Here is a 19341-nt window from a genome sequence, read left to right on the forward strand (position 1 = left end):
CTTTTTATGAAGCTATGGGCATCTGGTTAAGCTTGTCCTAGGGACACACTTAATGCCAGAAACAGACAGATGGGGGATCAGTGCAAAGTGCCTTTATTTTTAAATACAAGTCAGAGAAACATTTTAATGACTCCTCCAAATTCCTACTAGCCTTTTTTTCTGCCAGACACGTGCATTTCTTTATTGCACACCAAGCTGCAGGACATACTTTTGATGCATAACTCTGCAAAAACATAAAGAAACAATGCCTTTGATTTTCTATTAAATGTTCTCCTGTTCAGYCCAGAGTTACTCTCTTACAATCTAAAAGACATACAGCTGCARTAACAGGCATTCTTTGAAATGCCAATTGTTTGGATTTCAATTCACTGRTAACCAGTTAGACAGTCTGTGAAGCTGTTGTATGATTTCCATTTGTGGACATTAAAATTCACCATATACTCTCCAGTGCAGAGAAAGAAGCTTACAGTGGTTGGCAAGCCAGCCTGCACATCCAGCCTCACTTCTGTGACAGATATCTTGCATGCTCTTGAGAAATGCTAWGGCAGCTTCTGCATTGGCTTCAGAAGGGTGTGCTCCAGGTCCTACAGYGACAGGCACTTCTGTTTCAAGGGCAAGCATCCGAGACACCGTGATTAGRAGGGATCATGGAAATCACCACCAGTCCTCTCCTCCTTTGGCAAGTGATTATTCTGGTCCATTGATGCTCTTCCACTCCCGTTGTTCTTTTCCCATTTACCATTGTTGCCCTCCCTGGATATAGCAACAGTGCAGGCATTAGTGTGATCAAAGCTTGGGCATATACTGCATGCCCTACTGTGACCTACTAGGCAGGTAGCCAGCTCATGTAGAATTAGCAGGAAGGTCCCCCCGAAGATGATATTCAGCCAACACCAGACACCCAAGTACTTTACTCAGGCAAGCCATTTCCTAGYACTGTCATGGCCACAGCGGTACCCAGCGACAGGACGAGAGGCAACGTGCGAACTGAACCACAGGAAGGTCCATCTGAACATAAGGAAAAGTTTCTTTACTGTGAGAGTGACAGAGCACTGCAGCAGGTTGTGCAGAGTGGTTGTGGAGTCTTGATCCCTGGAGATATTCAAAAGCTGTCTGGATACGATCCTGGGCAACATGCTCTAGGTGACCCTGCTTGAGSAGGGTGTTGGACTAGATGATCTCCAGAAGTCCCTTCCAATCTCAACCCTTCTATGAGGATGAATTAGAAGTTTGCATGGCTTTAGGCACACGATGCAGTCTGAGTAGCTCCTGAAGTGGAAAAAAGTCTCTCCTGCTGCTATAGCCACCCRCTAAAAACCCAACAAAAGACAGCAACTCAAGCTCAGAGCCTCTCCGATTTTCTTCACCAAATGTCCTGCAGACTGAATGCTGTCAGGAGTCATATCCATATCTCAGAAAGTGGAAATCTCTTCTGCTTTCATCCTCCCACCTCTAAAGACCACAGTGTTAAAACAGGTATTTGGACTATTCTCATTCTAGATAATTTTAGTACTTGACATTTCTGAAAGTCTGAATAAAGAAAACTAATCGCATATGCACGCATCATGCTGAGCACCTTGAGATAGGAAGCCTCACAGTGCCTTTTAAGAAATGAACAGACACATAAATTTTCAGTAGTTTTATTGAAAAATGCCTCTTTCATTTCAGAAATAAATAATATAAGGCAGTGAAATTCACAATTTGCAGTTACAATATAAAAGCAGCAATTCTATATCCATAGTCTTGCAAACAATTTCCAACTGCTTTTGATAACTAAGAAACATTGTATTCTGAAAAAAATCCATACTAAATATACAACACAAACATGCAATTCCATCTCTGCAGGATTGACTGCAATTTGGCATAAATGTTAATGTGTCTAAAAACAAGATTTAAGGCATTATTAAACTGTATCCAGTTGATACGATGATTTCAGCTACTTTGCTTAATGTTTGTGGTTGTAAAAGATGTATATGAGCAGTATATGCTCTGAAAAGTGTAACTAAATAGAAGAAAAAAATGACAATGATACTGGAAGGAGAGGGATTTTTTGTTTCTTATTTAACTAGATAATGCAGACTTGTGATCTGACTGAACTGCAAACATGCATTTGAAAGAGAACAAAAATGTAGAGCTAAAGCAAACAAGTCCTTAAAAACTTGCAGTAGCTCTCTGGTTATTTTTGTTTTGGTTTTTTGGTTTTCTTTTCTGTTTTTTTTTTTTTTTTTTTTTTTTAACATTATTTTATGAAAATGCAGCACTGCAATAACTGAATGCACATATTAACTTGTAGGCAGCCACTTTAAGCAGAAGTATTTTACAAGCATTTCCAGAGCAGTATGAAATCTCTAGTTACATATATTGCTATTCTTACATAAGCAAGATACTCCTACAAAACAGGGGTGCATGTCTGATTTGGAAAAAAAAAAAAAAAAAAAAAAAAAACAGAAAGCTATATTGTAAAAGAAATGATGCACTCTCCCCATGTGTATCTGCATATGCAAGCATAGCAAAAACAAAAACCACCAACCAAAAAAACCAAAACAAGACACAGATTTTTTTATTGCTTTGTTTTTGCATTTCTTGACAGCGATCTTTTCCAGCGCATGTGTTCAGGGTATTCTGGTGAATGCATTTCAACTCCATAGTCCTCATACTCGTCCTCTCTCCTTTCTGACTCCATAGGTACTATGAAGGGTTCACCTTCAGGTTGATAGGGTCCACTTTCAGGCACGTATGATTCTGGTTGAAAATAGTTGTCCGATTGAACATTATAATTATCGCATGTCTTTGAATCCACAAATACAATGAAAGTTAGTTTGTCTATATAATGTTACTCCAATCTTATTTCCTTATAATAAATATATAAATTAATAATTCACTGGGCTCTTTTTCAGTTTTGTTCATGAATGGTTTCTGCCAGCAAAATAATAAAAAGTTAAAAAAATCATTTTTTAATGGCTTTGTATTTATAATACACAAAATACTGCAGAATGAATCTTAACGTATGCAAGGGACCAACTGTTGTAAAACAAAAAAAAGCAAATCAAATAAAAATATTATATTACAGCTACTTCAGTACATCCAAGTACTGGACTTTATCTTAGACTATGTAATCAATAGAGCACAAGGAGCAGGTAAAATGAACAGGTGGGTTTGGCATTTACTAATTTTCTCTGAGAATGGGAAAATAAGTGTACATGTAATTATCACCAGCGGCAATATACAGTACATATCACTTTCTGGTGCTGTTCCTCGTAACAAACCGAGTTACAGCTGGTGCTTCAGGAACACCAAAAACTACAGCAAAACAGAGAAAAAAAATAATTATAAAACTTTTGTATTTATATCTGCAGTTACAGAATCCAACAAGATTACATATACAAAAAAGGCACATGCCCCAAATCAGACATGTTGGTAACAAGCAAAAGACAGGTAGATTTCATAAGTTGTCAAAGGTGTTATTCTGGCATGTAGCAAGCAGCAGCAGGCTTTTATGCAGAAGCATCACGTAGAGTTGTTAACAGATTTTAGTGGATACGATCCCATACAAATCATTTACAAGCCACAATTAGTTTACTATTTACATAAGTCATTTCTCATTTACCAGGTTAAATCTGTCTCTTCTAATGGCATTACCTTGGCTGGTTAGTAGTTTTATAAGCCCCCTTCATCACTGAGGCTTTTGAAGACTTGGGGTTTTGTAAAAAAAAGAAAGACGGTCTACTTTATTATTGAAATGCAACAGGCTTAATGAATTGACATCACTGTCCTTTATCTCATTCACAAGTTATGTTAGTAAGAGAATCTCCCCATTCTATGAGGCCAGCATGGCTCAAAAACCACATCCATGGCGAAATATCCATACAGACTCATTTTCTAATAAGCACGTGCGCAAACATCTCAGAAACAGGATTTTCATGTATTCAAACTGTAAGCAGCACTGGCGACTTAGAAAATGTGTTAGCCGAAACCTGAAACAGGTCAAAGATGATGTTAGTCTTTTAAAAGTCAAACTGATTTGCAAAAACATACTTTCATCCAAATAAATACATAACAGTTAAGTCGTAGGCATATATTTATATATGTATACATAGCTGCTTACTAGAAAGGAGATCACTGCTGAATCACAGGTACCATTTTACTTCTTTTTCATTTAAATCAGAATTTTGCATGAGATCTGCATAAACACCTGGCTCTTTAACCAGCAGCACTGAGTCTGCAATTGTGTACATACATATATATATACATATATATATTGTTCTTTTCATGGGTACATGCACAATATGCTAACAGCAAACCATATCCAATAGTAGTATCACATACACTAATTTTGAGATGTTGCAATGCATACATATTAATTTGTTAACAATACTGTGGTCCTGCAGGATCCCCATATAAAATACATTAACGCCTTCTCAGTCACAAACTGGTGGCTGTTGTCACCCTTTATTCTGACTCCAAAAGGAGTCCACTGTTTTGAGCCCCTTCACAGAGTGGAAGGCTGAGAGGACCCAGGGCTAATCAGACTCCAGCCAGTTTAACTCGGTAGAAATTGTAGGACAGTGGTGTTTTTCAGTTGTCTGCACTGTATCATGGAACAGATTTCCTTTGTGGAAAATTTTGATTTCAGGTGTCAATTTTGTATAAATGATCGTGACATTGCTCAAAAAGAGAGACACGGAAATTGCCAACCACAGCATTCTTTTTATTTTTCAAGAGAAACATGGAGAATTCAACCTTGTTCTGAAAAGGATTGGAAGGGGTGAGGAGGGAGGAGAAAAAGAAGAAGAAAACAGTCACTTAAATCCTATGAGCAACATTATCAACTACTAACCTTCTATGTAAAAAAAATAAATAAAAAAAGACTGAAACATTTCACCACTGCTTCCTATTCAAGTTGAACTATATAGATCACAAGTGAATCTGCAGCAAAATCTAAACGGCTGCTCATGTACCTGCAGGTTACCGTGAGGCAGGCCTGCTCCTTGCAACCGCTTCCTCCTGATTCAGTATGCCCAGGCAAGCAGGACTGTCTCACGTAAAGCAATTCCGTATGAACTGCCACATCTGGGAAGGCTACTTAGGGCAAAGAGCGGTTAAGGTGCTGACAACATACCTGGGAATCCTTGGCCGTTGTAAGGGATGCTAGCGCACTGGGACGAATCGCAGTATCCTGGTGGCCCTGGGGGACCTCGGATACCCGCATTTCCAGGACGACCTGGCGGCCCCGGGGGTCCTCGCGATCCTGTGGAGCCTGGTGGACCAGTCCTAGATTCTCCTTGTGGACCTAATTTTGGAATTGAAAGGTGAGSAAGTTGTTTTCTTTACGAGGCAGCTTGATAAAATAGCTAACATAGCTGCCGTCTAGACTACACAGTCTAGTCTACGTCTTTGGTGAGAAAACACTTGCACTTTGTTGCTATACGGGGGTCAACGAAAAGAATAATAAAAGAAAACCAGAAATATGACTCATCATTAGTTGCTTCCCTGTGTGTGGCTTATTTAAGGATTTATTCACAGAAATTGATGTAGCAAAGTTTAAGCCAAGTTAGAAACATCAATGAATTTTCTGGTTTATTTCTACTCTGTGTAAGATATGAAGATCTCGAGGGAAATTATTAGATTAGACAAGCACACTGTATTTCAATTAAAATATAGGAGTACATTCACTCTGCTACTCTGAAGCCCTAGGGTAGATGAGGTAATGTTTTTTTTGGAACAGGTTGTATTATGTTTAGCAGAAATATAAAGCTTCAAGTAACTGGAGCTACAATTTGTTGCAAACATCTTATGTATCCTGCAATGAAAAATCATGTTTAGCCTTGTAAACTAAAAGCAGAAACAAATGATACAGTTGATTTCTGCCAAGGCATTATTGAACAAAACTGCATGACACAAATGGCAAAAGCAATGGTCAAGTCATCTGGTAACTCTATATCATGGACTATTTCATAGTTCAGATTCCAAAAGTATCATCTGCTAAAACTTGTGAAAACATCCATTAAATATCTAGCCAATGTATTTTCATGAAATTCATTTGCACACAAGCAAACAAGCTAGATAAGTAAATCACAAGATAAAGGTTAGTATCTATTAGCCACGTCCAACAGTCTTTCGAAATTGCCCATTGCTGCGGAGGTTTCTATTATACTCTAATACATGTCAAAACCCCGCARTGCACAGAGTAATGGATGTTCATTTGCCATAAACAATCTAGTTCCCTATGAAAAAATGTTGCCCTTTTCTTCCACTTTTCTGTAATATGACTTTAATTAAAACAAGACATATTTACCAGGTGGCCCTGGCAAACCTCGTGGGCCTTGAGATCCAGTCCCTCTTTCACCTTTCTCTCCAGGCATTCCTACAGAATTAAAAAAAAAAAAAAAAAAAAAAGTAAAAACCAAAGGAAGGAAAATGCATCAATAAATATTTCTTCATGCTCTCTCATTCATATTAATATTTAGTTCCAATTATTTAACAGACTAGAGCTGGTCAAACCTTAATTTATACAGATGTCTAAATGTATATTTCAGAAAATACTTAATTTGGATATAAAGAGCCTAAAAACAAAGTAGGATATGGAAATAATTTAGTGTGAATAAGCTTTCCCAAAACATAGAAGAAGTTTTGTGACAGTTAAACCACTGAAGAACCTTACTACAGTAAACAGCAAACAGGAAGGTAATTTCAAGCTTGCGCACTTTAAGCCCATGCTACAGGTTAGCTGGAACAAGCAAACACCATGTAGTAGTTCAGTACAGCTACTTCATGTCATTGCAGCGATCCAAGGAAGCCAAAGAAYAGATTTACCAGCCAGTCAAACCCAATTTAAAGTTGCTTCCTTTTCTCAGAACAGTGTAAAGGGCCAAAGATGGAGTCCTAATACTTCTGACTCTTACTTTTATTCCTGGTAATAATGCACTCTCTCTCTTAATCAGGTGTCTGTTCTGCAAAGATTTATGTTACTCCAGACAGCCTTTCAAGATGTAGCTGTCTAGTGCCAGAAGAGCTCTGAGAACATGCTCTGTCCTGGGATATCTTGAGGATGCTTCACACTTTGCTGAGATAGCAGCCAAAACTTTACACTATCCTGGGTTTCACGAAACATGAGCAAGAGAGAGCCAGAGGAAAGCACTGTAGACACAAAGCGATGTAACTCATCTTTCCTTCAGAACATCAGTGTCCTCCAAGAAACCCAGCTGACCTGGTAGGTATGTGCTTCCTAGTCTGACAGGGCAAAGGGATCACGTTGCTCCCCTGGCAGGCTCTGCACTATGTCCACAGTGAAACACACACCTGCTCCAGGTGTTACTCACCTCTTTCACCTGGTGGTCCTTGGACACCAGGAGGTCCTGGGAACCCTGGTCTTCCTCCAGGTCCAGGCTCTCCTCTTGTCCCAGCAGCTCCTGGGGGACCAGGTGGTCCAGGTGGCCCTGGCTGGTTACGGTTTGAATAATAATCATTCGGGATTTGATTCAGCATCTGATTGAATCGGCTCATTTGGCCTTGAAAAGAAAAGTAAATACTTCAGTAAAAACATATGAAAAACTTTTATTGGAGTGGAAAGGAATAAAGAGGTCTCCCTTTTTGTTACATCTTCTCCTTGTTCTGCCCAAATAATTAGCAGCAAATCAGTACAAATGAATTAGGGTGAATTAAGATGAATAAGAAGCYTGAAAATAAATGGAAGAAGGGTAAAGGGGAATTCTGGAAGCAGACAAYATTATCAGAAAATTAACATTAAAGTAGTTAAAGTCAGAAAATAAGTACTTGTTTACAACATTTTTGCTCACAGTGCTCTAGTTAAAGCTTGTCTCTTACTCTGAAGAACAGAAAGGTGCAAATCACAGCCTAAACTCTGAAGAGATGAGGTGAATATGAAAAAAATACAAGGTTGATCAAAAAAGAGAAGCTAAGTGACCTCAGATAACGTCTCCTTATTCATAAGCCTAGTACACATTCAGGATTAACTTTTCTTCACATGTGCTGGCTATTGAATTAGATATGCTTTAAAATCAGGCACTGCAGATATTCTAAAGGACATATTGTCCTCCCCACCTGTGCACCCTCACTCAGTGGTCCAAAAGGTATTCCTGTTCACCACAAAAAAACAAAGAATCAAGATCTAACCAGCATTTGCTCTTATTACAGAGATAGTATTATTTTTTAGGAACAATTTATGGGCACATTTGGCTCTGTCTTCCTTGCCAGGCCTGCTGACAGCAAAAGCACTGCCTCAGGGACAGAGCGTAAGAGCCTCTGCAGAGAAAATTTCCATGAGATGCAGAGCTGCACTCTGTAACTATCCCTGTGTGGCAGCAGAGGACTGAAATTTAATTTGGAGCCTTTACCCAAAGTAATTTCGTTTTTACTTGCATGCAACAGCTGGTTCTTGCACACTATTTACCCAAAGATCATCTGTCATTTCCCACTAGTAAAGCACCTGCAGTGAGCATCCTTTTTGCTGCAGATTCTCTCCTCCTGAAGATAAGACATCATTGATGAGGAAATGTACACTAATTCCATGACACAGGTAAGGTAGGCTTAGCCCAGATGGATAACATGAAGATCACCTGCCTTGTACTGGGTTTTGGACTTGTCTGTATACTTCCAAAGGTCACAGCTAGCCATGGCCGTTCATGGTCAAGCCAAACATTTGGATCTGGCAATGCTTTAGCGCTGGATTCTTTTCCCCACTAAGTCAGTGGCACTGGACAGCTACAACACCATTCAAGCTCTTTATATGCTTTTGGCCGATATCCTTCATCTTAAATTTAAACTGTTCTTTTCTCTATTAACAAGCACACTAGTAAATTAGAGGTACGAAGCACAAAGAAAGCAGCACTGTTTACCATTTATCAATTGTTCACAGACTTGTCTTGCAACTGCTCGCATCATGTTCTGAGAAGCGATATCTCCCTAAATAATCAAAACAAACGTTTTTATTAACAAGCGTCTGAGCTTTTAAAGAGACTTTATTAAAAAGGTATGAGATAAACTGACTTYAAATCAGACTTACTCTGTCACCTTTTTCTCCTTTCATTCCAGGTGAACCCTAAAATAAATATATTCCCATTATTAGTTCATTTATCAAAATATATAGCAGCATATTTACGCAGGAATACAGACAGAGGGATCAAAGCAGAAATAGTATTATGCAGGTAAAGAAACAGGCACACACAGAGAATACTCTAAATCTTATACTTCAGAGCTGCTATGTAGCAGAATTACATAAAGACGGATGAAGATGTCCACCAGGTGCCTAAGGCACCTGCTAGACAGAGCTCTCTCTACTGGAAATTAGGTAAAACAGATGTTTTTGTGTAACATACAGGTACAAAATTGTGCCACAAATCTTTTTTTTTTTCCCTCTCTGTTTAACAAAGTAAGTGCTTTTCAGATTACTCAATAAACTAAATTATGTCCATTAATGATTGGGAACTCCTCACTAAATAATGCATACTTTTTAGCCCAAAAAGTACCTTCATTGGAAGAATGCATCTCCAGGTTGGGACAGAGTCTCAGGACAAAAAGGCCTAAATATTTTAGGGTCAGAGCAGTCCTGAAATTGCTGTTGGCCTTTGAATATTCTAGTGATTGTTATGGGTTTTTTTTGATTTTCAAGAATACTATATAAGAGGCTGACCAAAAGGACTGACTCTCATTTATAAAAATGTATGTCTTTATTGTTGGAAAAGCATAAGACATTAGTTCAGCATTAAAAAAAMCTTTATAAAGATACATACAGATAATCTTCTCTGCAAACAAAATTTTGTGTGTGCACCTCCTACACAATGTTTTGAGACTTTAGCCTTATGTGTGCATTCTACTGTTAACAAGTAAAACTGCCAAGATAGAATAAACCATATTTTCCTAGGCAAATGAAAAGAWGATGCTTGAATTGATGCATTTTTAAAGATTTTCAAGATAGACAACAATGATCTCAGAAAGATGTTTATAGTTTGCTTTGGTCTGTTTGACACAATTTTGGCCACAGTAAAAATTGCAGATGCCCACTTAAAATGAGCAGAAAATCAGATACATTGTCATTTGTTTTAGTCATTAGGCCACTCTTTGAAAAAACTAAAAATCTGCAGTGCTTTAAACCTATTCTTTTAGCTTTGATATCAAAGATAAAAAGGAAGGAAAGAAATCCTGCATTTGCTGCAAGAGATGTTTAGCAAGCTGTCATGAATAGCCCTTCCATTCTCTTGAATCGTCACTGTTGCATATGCCACATAGATGTGCCAGATTTCAGGGTAGTATAAACAAAACTTTGGCTTAAACTATGGCCACTGTGAGTGTTACAGATGACTTCAATGCAAGCAGTTAGGCCACAGCTGAGTCCTTCTAAAAATCTATTCTAAATTCATCTGCTGYGATGTGTCCAAAGAGCACAGGAGCTTTTCCAGTTGAGCAAAGTGCAAGTTCAAATACATTTTCACTAGTAGCCTAAATTACAGTYTGAATGCATGGAATATTTCAAGGGGGGATGATCAGTTCAGTCATCTGCTGCTCTCCATGGCTCTCCACATAGTTACACGTACATTACCACTTTTTAATTCTCAATATCTCTTTAAGGAGCCTGTTTATTGCCATCAGCAAAGCAAATGCTAAGTGTGGGCTGCAGCTGTTTTTCATAACATTCTTACAGTACCCACAAATAATTTCAACAAGACAACAAATCATTCCACTGAGGTCACCGTGGAGCTGGATACAAATCGAATGCAGCAGCACTGCTTCACAAACTCCATCAAGGTTTCGGGCAAACAGATTCCCATGGGATATGTCTCAGGGTGTGAACTTAGTACGCTGAGCTTCTCAGCAGTAGCAATGCACGCACCTTCCCGTGACACTCCACACAAAATACAAGGCAGCTCATCCATCAGTGAGTTAGCACTCAGCACATGGTTTATTTGCATTGCAGCCTCCTGYGTGACTACTTGTTCCTGTGAAATTAACTCTACAAACCCAAATGAAAGACCCAGAATGGCCACACTAATATGGCGTATGTGCCCCTAAAATAAATTATAGCACTAATTTGCAAAATATTAGCCACTTACTAATACGCACACAATATACCTAAAAAGAATCCAAAGTCTACTGCCAAACTGATGAATATTCTCTCCCTCCTCACTTGCACCCTTTCGCCTACATCTTTCCTACTCTGCGAACTCCACAGGGAAAAGATCTATCTTTCAGATCTAGTGTAGCATAGCCAAGTGCTGAAATAGAAGAGGGAATTGTAAATGCCATAAAKAAACCGTAATGACTAAAATGATCAGAAAACACTTGCAACATTAGTATCTGTCAGTCTTTAATAATTAACACTATGGCAAATGCTGTTGTACCAAAGCGCTAAAAGAGATGTAATTTGACTCTCAATTCAACAGACATTAAAGTCTCAGTTATAAACTATCACAGCTCTCTAAAATATCCACAAGACAGTATTCAGTTTTCACTTTCACTAGTCTGTAACACGAAAATCTGGGAAAACATTATTAACAAAGGATTTGTCAATGATGATGGTTTTCTTTCTCTTCGCAGCCTGGTAATTTTTGCCATTCTCTGAAAGTATCTTTATTTGAAATTATCTGAGTACATAGCTATTACCACAGCTCATTTTTTGCAAAGCTTTCATAGTATAACCTTGTGTTGTTTTGACTGGAAATAAATCATACACTACATCTCTTGTTCCTTCACTAGATTAAGTGTAAGCATTAGAAATCAGATTATTAGTGCTACACAAATCAAAATCTCATTTCTAGTTCACTGTGCTGGCAATACTCTAATATTTACTTAAAATGTCCTGTTCCAATGATTTCATTTGCTGGATCATTCACACAAGATAGCTATACACAGAAGAGAAAAAAACAGAAGCAAACTTAAAATGTTCCAATCCTATATACTATTTCTGGAAATATTTTTTCTGACTAGTCAAGAAAACTCGTGAGGCTGATTTCAGCCAAAAGCTGTGCTGGTCAGACAACAAGCTGCTGTAGTAACAAGACACAACATTGCCCCAAAGTGCTGGCAACAGAGGTCCCCCAGCTAGAAGAATGCAAAGGCCATTCACTAATTACAAGCTACACACAGCTGACTTTTACAATTCACTGAAATCAAGCAAGCCTCATTCTCCCATTTCTTACCTTGCAAAGATGGACTGATTTAGTCTTGATTGGAAATGTAGGGACTGTTCTTAATTAATTTTAAAACTTAAAGATTAGAGACCAACTGGCTATGTTTGTTTTCCATCTGGATGTTTTAGAGCTGTGATTTCCAAAAAATAATTATGACTGCAATTACTGAGTTATTTGTATCTTCCTCCCACTTGGTTACATTCAACTTAAATTTCACTTTATTTTCTTTTAATAGACAAAAAACGTGCAATTTAGCCAACTGCCAGCATTTTGAAAAGCAGCAGCTGCTAACGAAACTCTAGTTTGTTGACATCCTGTGATGAGGGAGTCACTTGGGGTCAGTGTGTGGAAATGCTAGTTTTTGCTGCATGTGGGATTTTTCTGAGCTGTGGGATGAAGGCTGGAGCTGCAGCAAGGTTCTGCAGCTGAAGGAGGACAAAACAAAAGAAAGTTTGCTATTTTTATTTAAAAGGCAATGTCCTTGATTATTTTCCCCAAAAGAATGCTTGCTTTCCACAAGAACCATCAGTTCGCTGCTCCCAAAACACCATCTTTTTGAGATYTCTTTGGAGGGGATCTCTGGCTAGACGGATACAAGATCAGTGAATACTTGCTGGCAGAGAAGGGATAATGCTCAAGAACTGCATTTACATCAGAACAAACTTCCCCCTTACGTGTGCAAGATTAATCTCTCAAGTTTTTCACAGTCTGTTAAGTCCTGGAGGCATCAGTCTAACGGCACCCTATGCATAAAACATAAACGTCTTGCACATTTTCTGGGGCCCTTCCAGATCAAGAAAGCCAGATGTGTTGTCACAGACACCGTGTCACAGAGTCAGTTTTATAACAAGACAGCTCCACCTTAAAAGGACTTGGTCTGCCTAACCATCCCGTTACTTTTTGCACTTTCACACTTATAAAACAACAATACCAGAACTTTTCTTTTCTGATAGTCTAAAATCTTCTCCTTCCCAGGCTAAACTTGTTCACAGAAAAAGTATATGTTTCTTCTTGAGCCAACATCCTCTTTTAGCTTAATGACTCCTCCTAACCTTTGCTGGTTGCTACCTCATGATACWTTTATGGACAACTATCAAACTCTTTCTCAATCTCTGTTTGACCAAACTAAACAAATATTGCAGTCTCTTCTAGGAYAGACAATTCTCAGTTCTCAACAGATTACTGATTCATTTGTGTTCTGGGTTTCTTTCCCGGTTACTTTGCTACCATACTGAAAACCCTCATATATTTCAGTATAAACCTCCTGAAAGTACYTGGAAACCTCTCTTGGAAGTACTTATGAGCAGATTATAAAGTCAAATTTCCTATTCCCTRTGAAAATTCAGTTAACACCTCCAGGTAACAACCCTCTGTCTAAAAGTGATGGAACTGAATAGCTCCACATCACAGTGGAGAAATGTTTACAGACATGTTAGCGGTGTGGTCTGCCTTAGCTTAGGATATTAATGGCATTTGACACATCAAGAAAGAACTTCAGTTGACTGCATTCACTGGGAATGTCTTAGCAACATCAAGGCTCCTCATACTTTGCCTAAAACTTTGTGTACCCGGGATGTTACGTTCCTTACTTTGCAGGGGTCTATCACCTAACTTGTGCTGTATAGTGCTGACACCACAGACTGCTCAAGCAGAAGAAAACTGACAGGATCTAGTCTAGTATTATTTACTGCTCCTATTTACTTGAGGCAATGCAAAGCCTCACTATCTTTCTCCATAACAGGAAGTTACAAATACAGGCAGGCTTGGACTATGTTTCAGGACACTGTAAGTTGCATTTGGCCATTAGGCTGCGCCTTTGGCAATTCTACCACTGCACACAAAGGAAAGTGTTGAAATTCTGTTCATCAGGAGTCTGACAAAAACATCTGTGCAAGGTGCAAGCCAGAATTCCTGCTGAGATATGTTCTAGAAACATAAGAAATGGTAAATATGATGCACAGTGTTGCATTACAAAGAAGTGGAATAACTGAAAAGAATTGTGTTTCTAACGGGAAGGAACTCCCAGGATGAGCGTGTAGAACTTACACRTGGTGCTCACACAGGGGTTGACTGCCTTGCTTTGCAAAAGCTTTGGAACTAGGCTTGARGCCAAATTTCCTTCCTTTTCACATTAGTTACCTGCAAAACATCTTTAACACTGCATTGAGGCATCTATCCAGTGCCTCAGGTGAGGGAAAACTCAGACGCACCTGGTACTTCGAAGCATGCTTTGGAACAAACCACAGCACCCTGTGCCTGGCACAGCTACATCCATCAATCACATGAGCAATGCCTAAAGGCAGGAAAGCTTCAGTTCCTTCCTAAGAGATCCAATGCCCTCGACTGCAAGGACAAATGGGATTTATAGGCTCAAAAGTGCAGGCTGAGTTCAGTGCACATATGAGAAAATGATCCAGCTTCTAGGTGCTCCTGGGATCTTACAACTCACAAACATCAAGCTGCCAGCCTACTATATATTCCTCCAAACTATCCAGCTGTTGCACACGCAGTGACTTTGAGGTGGGATGGAAAATTCTGGCTGATTTCCAGATGATATGGCACAAAGAATGAATGACTTCCCCTTTCAATTGCTGCCTGCAGTCCTGACCCAAACAATTTCTCAGAGATGCTGTAAAATAAATCAATTTAAATTTCTCCCGAAATTGTTGGCGGGAGGCAGCTCCTGTWCTTTCTCCCCATCCAACATGTACTTTAAAGGTCTGCATAGAACCCACAGTCCTCAAATAATGTCAAAATCATATTGCAAAAACTCCGAACATTTGCAAACCAAAAGGGATCATATAACATTATCAAAGATTTTCCACCTTCAGCAGCATACCACTTTTTACTACACACACACACACAAATATAAAGACTTTCCAGTCATTCTGCTGACCCAGCTCTTCATGCTTATACAGTGCAGAAATATATATCTTGGCACAAAACAGTGTACAATCTTTTTAGTAGAAACCAGTGACCACAATTTCCAGCCCCAACTATTAAACTGAACAAAAAGACACAATGTAAAACTAAAATTATCTGAAAGAAGTCTTGCGGTCTTAGATCAGCTCCACTGTATTAACCACTATCATAAGTGTGAGGCAACTATTTAAAGCAAGAGTAAGTCTTATATTCATCAACAAAGAGAATGTAATTTTAAAATTGATACTATATATGTATCATTATCTTACTGGTGTTCCACGATCTCCTGGCTTCCCTGGTTTTCCACTTGGGCCAGCAACTCCTGGAACTCCTGGGGCACCCTAGAGTGRAAAGATGTATAAAGGGAATTGTGGAGACCCACAACAGCCTCAGTGCAGCTGGCTGGTAAGAAACTTGCTGTAGTATTAATGAGTGCAGAGCAATATTGAAAATGCTTCCTATCAAATTTTTCTTCTGCTAGGTACTTATCATGTTTGAAGATTTTCCTCCAGAAAAAAGATTTTTTTTTCTTTATGGAAACATGTTCTTTTACAAAGCACCAAAATTCTAAAGGCATTTCAGAATCAAAAGATGCAGAGAGTGCCTGCATGTTTTTGATATGGCTCTTAATGAAGGTTTCCTAAACAAGTACCAGACACTGGGCCTCCTCACTTTGTGTAGCAAGTCTGTGRTGAATGTAAAATTTCACAACAGTGAGCCCATAAAACTAATTTCAGTGATTTTAGATAAAGGTGAGCGAATAAAGGACCAGCACCTTCTCTAACATGGCCACATATAATATAGTGAAGTAAATTTTTAAGCAATAAATAATCCTCAAAAATTCTTGTCAGGAAACACTTGTGTTATTAACAGAGGTTGATTTGTCCAGACTACAAGTAATTAGGTGCTTGGTTTCAGTAGGTCTAGCTATGCATTTAAAGCTCACGACTAAAGAGCCAGGCAAACTGATTTACACTGGCAGAAATCAGCTTAGAAGCCACTCGAAGTCAAGTGGATAAAACCAACTGAAAGCAGAATTAAACTCTCATGATGTTTGTGAATCCAGGTTTTACACGGATTTCTGTTTATCTTTTACTGAAAGTTTTTCAGATCTATTTGAGATATTAAACAAAGGATCCATTTCATATTTGACAGAAAGTGAAAATATCAATTTGGCTCTCTTCTGGCTCATGTCTCGTATTAAAGCGTATATTAAACACAAAATAATATTTACCGCTGGTCCTGGTGGACCTCTTGGACCTGTGGGACCATCTTTTCCTGTGAAACCCTATTCAAAAATGAAAACATGAGTAAAGATTATCCTTTGATTAAAATGGTCCTTAGGATTACATAATTGCCGTACTACTAATTACTACTGGCATGTAGTTTTAAACATATCTCAAAGTTGCTACCACAGCTAACGCTTTCTAATGGGAAGGCTATCTATGGAACAGTGGACCTCAGCAAATTTAGATGATGTTCAGCTGCTTTTGATTAATTGAAGACGGAGTGAGTACCTCTCAACACTGTTTCAGAGAAGGAATTGTTGTTCTATCTCAGAAGAGGAAGATTATCCTTATTGCTGTTCTCTCTGCTCACACATTATCCAGAACATCTGAGGTCTCTGCTTCAACAGATGAAGAACAGCAGAATACCTCCCTCTCAGATACACCTCCTACAGGAAGTYATGCTGAGAAACTCCATTTCAATAATCTAACAGCCTTTTCAAACAAACATTTATGGTCCACTGATAACCCACCATGCTCCAGGATGTTCTTTGGCAAGCAGATATCACATGGTGCTCTGTCCTCATTTCTGGCTACCAAATCCCATTAAARGAAAACTAAAAATGCATATATCATCTATTAATTTTGGCTGTCAAGGTAAGTCACTGGTTCAGTCATCTCAAGAATAATATGCCACTGGGAATGTAAAAGAGATATGCCTAGATGACTCCAAATCAGAAGAGAGTGATTTAAACAGCTCCACAATAAAATATCTGTGAGCATTCCCTTCATTATGAGAACATTTCAGAATTCTTGATCCAAAGAAAAGTTGTTAGCTCCAAACAAAGGCTAAGGAGCAAACTTGGCCTTCCCAGTAAGAGCACAGTCAGATTCTTTAGGGTGACATCTCCCAAACATTGAGATCAGTAGAGCATCAAAGGGTCTCTGCCAGCAGTGACAGCATGTGGAAGACAGCACGGCTGAGCGTCTCAGCAGAGCCCTGCTCAGAGCGCTTATCAAGTTGTGCAGGCACCTGACAACACGGTCAACAGACTGAGCAGAAACTAGCTTTCGCTACCTTATGGCTATCTTGAGAGGCTTCTGCCAGTTCTCCTACTTTTACTTCTCCAACTTAGATGCTTTCTACAAAGCATTTGAMAACAGAAAGCTATGATAAAGAAAAAAAGTAATTACTTGGTTCTTTAACAGGATTAACTGAGGAAACCTTACCCTTTCACCCGGAGGTCCCATTGGGCCAGGCGGACCAGGTAAACCTGGAGTTCCCTAGAGGGAAGAGAATTGATAAACTGTATCTGAGACAGAGAAAATATCTCTGCTACGCTCTGCTATGTCTCCTGGTACAGATGTACACACTTAAATTCCAAATGCCTTCAATGTTGTTTTTTGGCAACATAAGAATAAAATAGGCCTTTGGGAGAAACTAGTTATTTCATTAACATGATACAACTCTACTTTTATTTCATCCTCATTTTATTTTTTACTGCAGTTTTCCTCTTCTCTCTTACCAACCCACAATTCAACTTTTTCAGTCCTATTACCAGAAAACAGATATATCCTTTTCATTGCCTTTCCAAGTATGGCTTAAGTGTCAGCTAATCCTTTAACATCTGGAACTAAATTCTAGCTGCAGTCATCCATCAGAAAAGGATTTCCGAAGAAACAAAAAGTAGAGTCTTGCTTTATTATTCTTTTCCCTCTTTTAGACTATTCTTCTTCTATTTTTTTAACAAATTGCTGCCATATCTTGCAGTTTCTAAATTCTCTGCTTCTGTTCCTTGTAGCTTCTGGGTTAAGATTAAATGCTAAAATTAAACAGACTACACTAGAGGACACCCAGGAATGACTTCACACAGCACCCTGCAGGATCAAGATCACTGTTACAAGAATCAGATATTGAACAGTGCTGTTACATTACATGATCCATTTCTTCCCCTTTTCTGTCTCATCCCACCATCACTCAAATGCAGCATTGCTTTCTACAGGACATTTCTACTGCCTAAATGTATCTTGCTCACAGTTACAAGGGTTAATAAAACAGGTAAAGAATATACCTGACTTCATTTGATATATGAAGCTACATCTACAAAACCACTTCAGCAACCCCCATACATTCCTTAAGTCCCCGATAAAATGAAAGACAATATAGGCAATCGAGGAAGATTAGTTATGTCAGCACATGGGCAGATCAATGACCTTAAATAGTAAACCTATAATCTACTGATGACACCACTCTCCCTTTTCATACATATTTCAAAAAGAAAATAATTCTCAAACCTGAAAAACATTGGCTGATTATCCAACATTTATTAGTTTTTCTCCTCAAAACCTAATCCTAGTTTACAATATAGAATTCTGCAAGTAAATAAAATTTACATTGTTTTCTTCTTTCACAAAGCACATAACTAATTGTGGAACTCACACTCCCAAGACAATTTAAGCTCCAAAAGAATGGTTTCAAAAAGTAATTAGGTAATATTGTTAAAGAAGAGTTCGGCAAAGCTTTTGCAACCTCTGTTTTAGGAAGACACTAAACCACAGGTGGTCAGAAGTTGAGGCCCTCCAGGGGAAGTGTAAGTGTACTTTTCCTAATACAATGGTCTTTTCCTTGGGGTTAATGACTTGCTAGATGGACATTTGGTCTGACACTGTACAGGTGTTCTTCTAATCTTTCTCTATTTTGAATGGTTTAGTATTTCCTACATTTCAAATTCCTAGGCATAAGCTAAACTTGTTTCCAAAACTATTGCTTAGGAAGCTATGAGAAGGGTCCATGACTCTTGGTGATGTCAGAGACAGCTATCAGCCAACCTGTAATAGGAATAATGCTAAAYGACATAAGAGTCTTCTAAGAATCAGCTTACCGATCGCCCTGGTAGCCCAGGCTGGCCGGCATCACCCTTCATTCCTTGACGACCCTGCAGTGTGCATAAATGATCATTAGAGATTCTGAATTACAGAAGAAAATAGCAAAACAAATAACCCACGTAAATGAACACAAGATAATTACTGCAATCAAAAAACCTAAACTA

At 38.6% G+C, this 19341-nt stretch overlaps 1 protein-coding gene across 4 annotated transcripts in view; it reads right to left on the reverse strand.

Moving 5' to 3' along the window:
* Positions 1 to 1624: 1624 nt before the first annotated feature.
* COL12A1 (collagen type XII alpha 1 chain) overlaps positions 1625 to 19341 on the reverse strand; it is a 104658-nt gene continuing 86941 nt past the window's right edge. For 2 of the 4 annotated variants that reach the window (XM_085316051.1, XM_085316052.1), the window contains 10 exons: positions 19174 to 19227; positions 17522 to 17575; positions 16300 to 16353; positions 15335 to 15406; positions 9023 to 9058; positions 8856 to 8922; positions 7320 to 7508; positions 6296 to 6364; positions 5120 to 5290; positions 1625 to 2742 (listed from right to left, as the gene is read on the reverse strand). In XM_085316051.1, coding sequence (XP_085172177.1) covers positions 2561 to 2742; positions 5120 to 5290; positions 6296 to 6364; positions 7320 to 7508; positions 8856 to 8922; positions 9023 to 9058; positions 15335 to 15406; positions 16300 to 16353; positions 17522 to 17575; positions 19174 to 19227 — 948 coding nt within the window. In that variant the 3' untranslated portion in view covers positions 1625 to 2560. The other 2 variants (XM_085316053.1, XM_085316054.1) reach the window with 2 other exon arrangements.

This window comes from Rhea americana, unplaced genomic scaffold (assembly GCF_003343005.1).
Source record: "Rhea americana isolate MKP2758 unplaced genomic scaffold, rheAme1 scaffold_45, whole genome shotgun sequence".
NCBI lineage: Eukaryota > Metazoa > Chordata > Aves > Rheiformes > Rheidae > Rhea > Rhea americana.